Here is an 11,107-nt window from a genome sequence, read left to right as displayed (position 1 = left end):
CATATACATATATATATTAACACTCAGTTTCTGCATAGTGTTGTCTATGTCGTAATTTTCTACTTTGCTACTGAGGAAGTGTGGCTGGGCTGAATAGTAAATCTGGGAGCGCCACTGTGACATTCAGGTTTGGCAGTTAAATTGCCTGTCCAATCAATGACCCCGGTCGAGAGATCAAGAATGAAATCTACCATCAGCCACGGCTCTCTCAGCTTTGTCTCTCCGTCTGTGAAGGCAAAGGTCCAAATTAGATATCAAATCAATCCACCACCCGGAGGTGTAAGGTCTACATCAGACTGGTGGATAGGATCCACACTGTATTGGTATTTTTCTTCCTTCAGCCATGTTTGTGGCCAACAGTGGGGAACTCCTCTCACAAGTAGCTGTTCTGAGCAACACTCAGAAGTCCTCCACAGGTACAGAGTGGAAGAGGGAGAGACTGCAGCTTGTTCTGAGTCACAGCCTCTGGGAATGCTTAATTACACAGTCAAATTAATCAGACACACTCACATCACTATCACCTGTATGTAAACATCTGTAACATCTGCAAAGTCTGAAAGTCTTTTGTCTCTAAGTTCCTTTCTTTTTTTAATATGTCAAGACACTGTAAATGAACAAAACAGTACTATGTAGCCATATTTACAACCCAATTTATCAGCAAGGTTAAGGCCATAGATAGTGCCCATAGATGTATATCTGTGTTTCTGCCAAAACCAAGCTACGAACCTCCGACTCATGCCATTGTGATTCCATAGGTCCAGCTGTCACACAACAGGTCAAACAAGTAAGATTATTACACAATCTGAACCAACAGAAGAAGGAATAAGGTCTACCTGCCCCACCCCATGTAGAACCACAAGAGTGGAACTCAAGCGTGAGGGTTGCCAGGCAACGTGCAGAAAGCTTGTCTATTGGATGAGAAGGCAAAATTGGATGACACAAACAGCAGGGATATGGGGAGTATGCTTACTAATATTAGTAATATTATTGCACATATCGTCTTGGATACTGTGTTATAAAAAGTCTCACATACAGGCTTCAGTTTTCACACAAAGATACACTGGTAACTGCTTTGGTGGTGGAAGGCAAACACATCTGTTTGACTCACAATTCAGATTTTTTGTATATATCTATCCTTTTGTTGTTTGTTTCTTTTACATAGAGTATATAGGAGTCCGACAGGTAGTTTTGGTTTTTTCGTCTTCTTATGTTCGATTGGCCAACAGCCGTCAACCCCGCCTCCTCCTCCTCCTCGTCCTCCAGCGCTGCCCACACCAGCACACCTGTGCACCTGTCCCTCTTGAACCGACACAGCAACGGGCTGACAAGGCTCCGGACCCCCTCCCACGGGAGGAAGGTAAATAAATAAGTAAATTCATAAATACGTAATGAATAAATAAAAAGGTCAGGGGGCAAGGGGAGGAGGGCCCAGGGTCCTAATCGGCATAGATGATGAACCCGGAGAACGTGCTGTACTTGTTGTTGTTCCCGCCGTGGGCCTTGCCTCCGTCCAGCTTGATGTAGACCTCGTCCCCGGGTTCCAGGTGCAGCACAGCGCTGTTGCTGGCATAGTCGTAGTTCTGGTCCGCGTCCTGGGCGATGGCGCTGGCCCGAACCTGCAAGCAGCGGGTGGTGTGGTAGTGTCAACCAACAAGCACCTCCACACCATGAAAACCTGTCCTCCATCCGATTGGCAGCTGTTTGGCAACACTGCACATTACCTATCTGTGATGAGGCTTTATAGATAGATCATATATATATATATGTGTGTGTATATGTATATATACTATCTATATATATCTATATATTGTTTGTTTGGAACAAACAACAAAAAAACTGGTACTTCATCAGTTTATGTTTGTGACAAAACATCATATTTAAAAAAAAAAAAAAACGTAATAAATACTATGTACACATTGGGATATAAGGAGACAACTGGGGGTGAAATGAGATCTGTCTGGGGGTGTAGAAGGCCCTGCTGCTATCACTCCCTACAGAAATGGACCTAATTCCACCAGCATTTCTAACACAGACTGCACGCAGCCAGCGCCAAGAGACAAATAAAAGATTACATCCATGCTGAAAGCATTGTCAAACGACAGCTTCTCACAGAGGTGAAACTGCTGGATCGCATCTTATGTAGTAATTATTCACTTAGTAGTCGCTTTGAAATGATAACATATTCGGCGAGGATTGCCAGGAGAGGCCTGGTTCTGTGTGCCTCACAGCTGTGGCAGCGCTGTTTCATTGGTTTTATTTCTCAGCGCAATTACTCTCTACCACTACAAAAAAAAACCCTCTCCATCTCGCTATTATTATTTATCATTTGAGTCAGTGCTCTTATCTCTGTTCACTTTCGGTGCTTCCGAGTTATACAAATTCTTTATCCAGTCAAGGACCTCAGTCAAGGAGGCTCATTCTTGAAGCCCACAGTCCAATGCTCTAACCACTGTACTACAGAATGAATTCCAATTAATAGTGTAGGGGGGTTCACGTATAGAAATTATAATTAGTGACTGCGTCACTAAATTTAGGCTTTACTGGTGCCGGTTTGCGAGAACGATGGTAATTTTCCTCCCGCGTCCTAAAGACCAGAATCCCGCAGTTCTCACTTGGAATTGACCGATTAAACTCTGCTCGCGCAGGGACAGCTCCGCTCCTCAGCACCCGAAACTAAGCCCGCATCTGCCGGCAGGTCGCCTTAGCCTTGTCGGGAAGCTTGTGGGGGAAATGAACGCAGCAAAGCGGAATCGCTATATGCGAAATTCTGCCCTGACGCAGAAAAAGGGGGAATCAAAGGTAATGAATTAATTTTAAAAAGACGGATATTTTAATCTGCTTGATTATGTATCCGTTCAGAACATACTGTTGTAATTAACGAGTTCCTGATAAGCTGTTAGATCTTATATTGTGGTGTACAGTACATGTATGTATGTATGTATTTCTGCCGAAAACGTTCCGGGTAAATAAGATCATTTTCTGTTTTCTGACTTTTTCTTTAACATATTCTTTCTCGTTCTTCGTGATCACAGGCATTAATTGCATAGAATTGTTCTAACAGCCCAACCAAAAGTGTTGACGACTTTTTTCATTTTCATCTGTCATTCATTTTCAGTTTATTTTCAATATGAAAACATTATTATTATTATTATTATTTTATTATTATTAATAGTGATAATAATAATAATAATAATAATAATAATAATAATAACAACAATAATAATAATAATAATAATAAACTTGGGTAAAACACATGTTAGTCTATTTGTTGTTGGCTAGTGTTAAATTTATGAGAGTACTGTATCACCTTTAAGAGGGGCAGGAGGATAAGCATATGGACATCATGTTCAGTTCATTTCAACTGAACCTTCATCTGCAACTGGATAAAACATCTTTGGGTGAATTCATGTCAAACTCTTAACCATGTGTAACAATACTCCTACGAAATGCTACGCGTTCAGGAAGTAAAAGGTGTTGTTTCAGAGCACCGCGTCTCGAACTTTTCACTGTTTTAACAAAAAAAAAGGCTGTAAAATTTCATGGAGGAAGATAAAAGTTAGGTAGCATCACTTGGCATCATTGTCACTGTATTTATTCAGTATTTATATATATGGGCATATTTTATTTCCTATATAAATTCAATAAAAGTGCAAATCGGATTAGTCGCTTTGAACAATGAATAAAAAGCGGTGTCGGATTCACGGATTTTTTATTTTTCGAACATAAATAAACGGAAAGCAATTCGTACTTAACCACGAAAAGGTGTCAGTACCTCATTTCCATTTGTCAAAACAGCCAAACAGCTGCCCTCCCCTAACCCCAACGGGCAAACATTCTCCTCTGAGTGCCTGAGACAATTAAACAAGCGTTAAAGCACCTCCGCGGTATGCGGGTTCAACTATATTCAGAGTGTGTGATTCGCCTATATAAAATTGTGCTATACTGTAGGCCTATTCATCTTTGGGTGAATGAATTGCTCAGTCGAGTTGTCCCACAGCGCCAGCTCGGTCCCTGGGGAATCCCAGCACGCTCCGGTGCGCTACCAATCGGTGCGTTCGCGTCCAATGACGACGCAGCGCTGCGACCAGCGGAGCGCCTTTCGAATCAGAACTTGAACAACGACGCTTGAAAGTCCACGTTATTTACATTCTGTACAGTAATTGACAGTTTTAAAAAAGAAAAAAACAGAAAACAAAATGATAATATTAAGAAATAAAATAAGTGAATTTGACGCCAATTTCTTATGAAGCCATACATTTCTGCTCGATATCTGTGTATCATAGTATTATAATTAATTAAAATAATAATACAATAATTAATAAGATCGCACATTATTAGTATTATTATTATTATTATTATTATTTTTATTATCAAGCAGCACAGGATCGTGAGTCAAGATTCCTTTTCATTTCATGATTATAAAAGCATAGAGCATAAAAGCTCGACATTGATAACATTCTTCACTTAGGAACTGAAAATAATGTGAGTGAAAGCGTTTCCATTCTTTGGGAATTTAATTAAAATGTTAACAGATCCCAGAGTTGCCAGGATTACTGGGGGCAATGACCCTTTCTCGCGTTCGGTAATTAAATACTCAAATGAATTGAAAACTTGTCCCATGAACCTTCATAATATGGCCTTCATAAAATGATGAATATCCACGACCTATTTTAAGATGAAAATTCATTTTAGTGCGATTTAAAAAAAAATGACAATGCCAATCAGAGACAATACTGCCCGCCCATGCGCGCCGCTGGTTCCCAGCGCCACAGGTGAGAAAAAGGCGCACGCGTCCATCCACCCATTCATCTCTTCGCTCTTTATTACCATACGGCATGTGCACACCAGAATCCAGCACGCAGAAAACCTACCATCTCGTCGACGATTCTGTCATAAACTGTGTTGGAGAAAGCTGCAAGCGCAAATGACTAGGCTACAAAGCACCTTGTTATATGAGTGTAAAACTAGGGCGGACAGGTACTGTTCTTAAAGATGAAAATGAAGATGATGTAGAGACGCCATAGAGGAGGAAGGGGCATAGACCTCCTTTGTTGTTTTTTTTTTTTCGTAACTGTCCATCGCATCTTAGAAATAAACGAACAAAGACACAAGCAAAGTAAAAACTTTTACGCACGGTTTAGGCGACAGCGTAACAACGACTAACCATTCTCTGTTAACAATTGATCTTATCATTATCTTTGGTGTAGTTATCATACACCTTAAAATGACATTCGTCACAGTGCCATTTGCATCCGCCCTAAAAAGAATGAACAAACGTAAATTTAACAAGGTTCTCGTCCCACGTAGCTCGATGCTTGGCCCCAGTGTTGTGCGAAAAGGCTACATGTTAAAATGTTCTTACCTGGTTGTTTTTACAAAGATCAGCCCACATGCTTGTCCCGTCTCCTCCGCGCATCAGGACGTGGTAAGTGAAGAAGTATATCCCTGGGATGGAGCAGGTGAATTTGCCCGTCGTCGGGTCGTAGTGATTGCCCAGGTTGGTGACCACGTCGTCGAATTTCAAAAGCTCGTAGCCCTCGTGTTGCTTTTTAAGGCCCGCGTAGAACGCTATTTTAGGGACCGTGCTGTAAGTGGCCGCGCTGATCGCGCCCGCAGCGGCATTGGGTCCCGGTGGCCCGGGTAGTCCAGGACGTCCGGGCTCTCCTTTTTCCCCGGGCGGACCCGCAGGACCGGGTGGTCCCGGCTCACCTGGAGGGCCTCTAGGGCCCGCCTTTCCTGGACGGCCGGGTTCCCCTTTGGGACCCTGGATGAATGTCGGTAAAGACTGGATGAGGCTGTTGTCTCGTACGGTGTCTGCCGTGGCGGTGCTGGTCGGCGATTTAGTCCCGTACGGATCGCACACCATCCGGCAGGTTCCAAGCATCTCATAGTGCGCCGAAGTCCCCGCAGAGTTGACCAAGACCGGGATCAGAATCACCAGCACCAGAACCATGATGACTCCAAGCACCCCTGCAGCGATGAGACGCTTCCTGCCGACAAGTCTTGTCAGCGCAGGACGGTCCTCTTGTCTGCTTTTGGGCGAAATCTTGCTGGTTGATGAAACACCCTTTTAGTCAGAAAAAACGGGATCTATTTTGGTTTGCAGGTAATGTTAATTAACTTTCTGGGCCAAGCCCCTGACTTTTTTCCTCTCTCTCTCTCTCCTCACTTTTTGTGCTGATCTTTGCTTATTTAAGTCTCACCAATCTGAAACTTCAGCCCTTTTTCCCAGGCGTCTCGCGCTGTGGTCTTCGGCGCTTATAAAAACACTGTCTTCAGCATCTCACAAACCTGCACTTTAAAACCCTCTACTTCCACGTGTGGTCAAGCGACGCAAAAAAAAACCTCCACGCTCCCTCGACGGGGAACGAGAGATCGTCCTCCTTTATCCTCACGTCCACGGCGGCGCTTTCAAAGACACGCTGCTTTGCCAGGATTTAAAATCCACTTTTCTTGAGTACCGAAACGAGATCAGCCGGCGAGGGAATAAAGAGAGCAGGGCAGGTTCGCCAGCCGCCGGCGGTTATATGTCACGGAAATCTGGGGAGCGGAGCGCGTCTGCAAGAGTTGAGAGTTGTGCGCACCGCACGAGGGGAACGGGGAGGAAAAGAGGGTGGGCGAGATGGGGGGCGCCTTCTTATAAAAAATGGGAATGTTCAGCAAACCGCTGCCACTTACAACGCTATATCTGACACCTCTCCTGGTCCGCTGCTCAGCTCTAGTGCCTGAAAAAGAAACGTGGAGACTGGAACAAAAATACGACTCACATGTTTGAATAACTTAGCATTTCAAACAGCTTGCCTCACAAAACCAAAACCGTGCTCACGACATTGTGACTGTTGACAGTTATTGGTAATCCTTTTGATCAGTAACATTTTGTGACATGAAATTGCCCTTGCAAAAGGTTGTACCAGCCAAAACCTACATTAGAGTTCGGTTATTTTAATACAGTTTACACAACATTCATTTTAGTGGAAAAATACAGTTGCTTAGACAAACGATTCAAGTACCCCCTAGCTATTTTTTCACATTGATATTAGCCTACCTAATCTATAACCTGCTTACTTTATCAACACAGGGAGCTTTAGTTCATAGAAAACTCTGGGCGTTTGAGGAAATACAACATAAACCTAACGATGAGGACATTTAAACTAAATTCCCCCCGAATCGACCTTAAGTGAAGACTGCATTTAAACGCCCAACTTATTTAGTGATGAGGCGTTGTAAGGTCAACGAAATAAAGACTAATGAGTAATTGGACAATCATTACATCGTCATTTCTGTCAATAACTGCAATCCTTTCTACTAAATGATATACGACCTCAGTAAATAATGAAGTCGCAAGTAATCCATGAGGCAACAGGCCGCACATAATATACATTTTCTATGTATCTGCACCACAAGATTCTAACTCCGTATGGTTGGAATAGCCAGAGGGTTGTCTGAGGATAAGCGGCAGTCGCTGTCAGTTTAGCTTTTTTTTAACCCTCACACTCAACAGGTGCGGCTCCGTTCTTCCGAACGCTTCTGCGTCTTCACGGCGACTTGCGGAGCTGCGTCTTTCCTCAGAGATGCGTCCGGTTAGGCTCTCAACATGCGGTCTGCCGCTGTGTTCGCTGTCAGGCGAGGCCACGGCGTTTTCGATCTTGCACAGACAAGCACGGGCTGGGTTGTGGCTGAGGACGCCAGCAGCGACAGGGGGTCATCTACCCGCGGACGGTAAACACCAATGCCTTTCGGTTTCTGACCCCGCCAGCACTAATGAGACCCTTGTGCGGGCTTGCATAACATCTTCCCATTTCCTTATATATGTTTCTCCACACAATTCTCGATACAGCGCGTTATTGCTGGACTGGGTGAAGAACGGGACTAAACCAGGTATTACCTCTGCTAATTTAGACTTGGTCAAAAAACAAGAAATACGAACAATAGACATGCTGAACCTACACGGAAAGTGTCTGCTCCACTAAACTGACTTGCGGTGTTCATGTTTCACCCTGAGCAAGCTTACTGTGCAATAGCGGGATATCTAACAGGAACAACCAACACCTTTTAGACCAATAAATATCCCTTGTCAGCAACATGGTTTGTTTTATTATATAGACCAGACATTAACATAAACTCGCTTTCAAATGCACGTCGTTCGTACTGATCTATCCAGCTAGACACACCATAACCTTGCTCTTTGCTTACATTGTATACATCACTCACTGTTTTAATCACTTCTCCTCACTGTGTAGCCTATATGATTTTACTGTATATAATTTGTGATGTCCTAGAATATCTGCTGTTTTCGTCTGTTATTTATCGCTGAGCTGTTGGAATCGATAATAAAGTTTAATCTTATACACTATTTGGGAGAATTGTACAGTAACAATCTGAAAGCACATATGAGCTTTCAACGAGCTTAAAACAGAAACATATAAATACTACAGGCTTCCTTCATCTGGCTTTCATATATTAGGCAAATATGTAATATTAATTTATATGATACCAAAGATACCAAACTACTGTATACTTAATAAATGTTATATAGTTGAATTAATGTAGACTTTAGATGCAATACAACTAAATTATATGTAAGAAACTGTGATATTACCAAACCAGTACAGAGCAAAAGGATACACACACATACACACACATTAGTATATACATACATACAGACATACATACATATATATATATATATATACAGTATATATAGAGATAGATAGATAGATAGATAAAATATATCAAATATCTGCTTGAACAAACAAACAATAGAGGCTAACAGGTTTAGGCTAACAGTGAAACCTGCCCCTGGCATCTGTATGAGGTGCTTGCAGGAGAACGCAGGCAGGGGATGATGGGAGATCCCAAGGCGGTCCGCCAGGCCCTGAGCAACAGCAGCTGCATCTGACCACCAGGAGGATCATGGGAGAGGGAACATGCCTCATAACGGGGCACCCAGACACATCAGCCGTCATGTCCGCCGGAGAGAATATGAAAAACAGTGCCCGACATCAATGTTAATAATTTATATTTTATTACTGTCAATCAAGCTTGGGGGTGGGGGCAGTGTTTGTTGTGCATTGGAAGCAATGTTGAAGTAACACTGTAAGAAAACACAGTAAAATGACCCACAACAGCTATGACCTCCATGACCTAAAACCGGTCTTCTATTAGTAGACACTGAGCTGTACATGGTCATTTTTGCCTGCATGACCAAGGGGGGAATCTTACTCTTCCTAAGTTTAGTATGTACATGATTGTGTCTGACTGGCTGTATGCTTATAGTGCCACCATGAAATAATTTGCAAATTTGAAGAAGACAATGAAGAAGAAGGTTGATCTTGCTAATGAGAAGCACCACAAGGGGCAACTATCCACCATCTGCATTAATACAGAAGCCCACACTTTCACCATTCACTAACATGGTTTCTCGCTTGCCCTTTGCCAAATCAGGGCACTCCCGAGGATCATGCACATTACACTGGCATCACGAGGGCGGCTGGGCACATTCCTGCCAGATCAGGCCCTGTTCAGAGCCAGGGAGTGTGCTCCGTGGCTCCCTCAACCTATAAATCAAGCTGCAAAAATCAATGAGGCTGGTTAACAAAAGGAGCGACTGCGTCCTTGAGACTGAAGGGAGCTGAAGAGACACAAGATGGAAAAAAAAAGACGAAGAAAAAGAATTTAAAAATCATCTGTTTGAAGGACAAGACTCAAAGCAAAGCAAAACTGATCGGTAATTGATTAGACTACAAAAAAATCTGAACGCCATGTCGTGTTTCAGTTTCATCTTGATAAACAAAGTTTGAAGGCATCGATCACTTTAAAAGGCCAAAGATTAATTGCTTTCGGTGTCTCAGACTCTGTTTGCATAAAGACGGCGTCCCTGACCAGGAGGGTCATTCTTTTAAACTCTGCCTTCAGCTCTCAAGCTACCGCGATGGCGCCACTGGACAACCCTACGACAATCGAGGAGATTATCACACAGACCAAAGAGCCCGCATTGCAAGGTAATGTTGTGCCTTAATGGCGGTCCTCCCCTGCAGGTGAACTTTACAAGCACCTGGTGAACTTTACAAGCACCCCCCCCCCATTCTCAGTGGTTACAGGGACACACCTTGTGGTTCTCCCAGGACTCCCCTGGCCTGAATGACCTGCTAATGGTCAGCTAGGGACAGTACAGATTCATATGGATTTTATGTCTACTTTACACTAATTAGGGGGACAGTAGCTATTCAGAGGGGAACTCAAAGGTTTGGCAACACAGTCAACTACAATTTCTTTGAAATTACATGTGGTTATACCGTGTACATTTAAAATGGATTTTAGTTTTAGCAAAAATCATAATTTAAAAAAAGAAAAAAATGTTGTGAAGTACAGAAAACACTCATTGTTTAAAATAAGATATAAATAAATATAAATGAGATTAAAAAAATATATAAATGTGGTGTGAAAAAATAAAAAGTAGAGGACACTAAACCATTACCACAACAAAATTAAACCATTCGTTATGTTAAAATTTGAACGAATTTTGCTCACTTGGCTCGGACCCCTGCAGCCTGTGGTGACGGCAGCAAGAGGTCATTGCCAGACAGGGTCCATTGAAATCAAGGTGTGGAGAGGAAAGGGCACTGCCTCCACCCTCTCGAGCTGCGTCTCATTCCTACTGTGAAGTTTCCATGCCAAAAGCTAAGCAAAGGGAACAGCAAGCGAGTATGTCTTTCAAGGCTGTTTTCCAAAGCAGGGTGGTGGGGGGGGGGGTTTATTTTGTCAGATGCTAATTTGGATGTTAAGAGGGGAAAAAAAAGAGGAGAGGTGTAACCTCAGCACATTGTGCTCTGGGTTGAGTTTATTAAAGATCGGCAGATGTGCCTGCTGAGCTCGAGAACGAACGGAGCCACGCGAACCAAGTGCGGGAGACAGCCCCCTGCAGTCTGCGACCAATTAACAGGGAGGGACAGTCGCCGAGGATATACAAGAAGGGGGAGAGCGCGGTCGAACCGTGCCGATTACGAGTCTGTTAGGTCAATATCGCTCGTTACCAAGGACGACGCGCTGAAAGGTCAGAACTCCGAGATCTAATTATGTGTCTTGATAAGGAGGGTGGGGTTGGGGG

General features: G+C 43.2%; 1 protein-coding gene across 1 annotated transcript; it reads right to left on the bottom strand.

Annotated features, from left to right (window-relative positions):
• Nucleotides 1-1,436: 1,436 nt before the first annotated feature.
• On the bottom strand, nt 1,437-5,977 carry c1ql3a (complement component 1, q subcomponent-like 3a). The gene is made up of 2 exons (XM_036522199.1): nt 5,363-5,977; nt 1,437-1,616 (listed from the first exon to the last, which is right to left on the bottom strand). The coding sequence occupies exons 1-2, from the start codon at nt 5,951-5,953 to the stop codon at nt 1,437-1,439; spliced, it is 771 nt and encodes a 256-aa protein (XP_036378092.1). The 5' UTR covers nt 5,954-5,977.
• Between the last annotated feature and the right edge of the window lie 5,130 nt (nt 5,978-11,107).

This window comes from Megalops cyprinoides, chromosome 2 (assembly GCF_013368585.1).
Source record: "Megalops cyprinoides isolate fMegCyp1 chromosome 2, fMegCyp1.pri, whole genome shotgun sequence".
Taxonomy (NCBI): domain Eukaryota; kingdom Metazoa; phylum Chordata; class Actinopteri; order Elopiformes; family Megalopidae; genus Megalops; species Megalops cyprinoides.
Note: the sequence above shows the minus strand (reverse complement) of the source record. Positions and strands in the feature narration are given on the sequence as shown.

Excerpts from the sequence above, each read along its gene's own strand:
- c1ql3a (XM_036522199.1), bottom strand. The coding sequence starts at position 5,953 with ATGGTTCTGGTGCTGGTGATTCTGATCCCGGTCTTGGTCAACTCTGCG. Across the intron at positions 1,617-5,362 it reads ATCTTTGTAAAAACAACCAG|GTTCGGGCCAGCGCCATCGC; the intron begins GTAAGAACATTT and ends CGCTGCTTGCAG.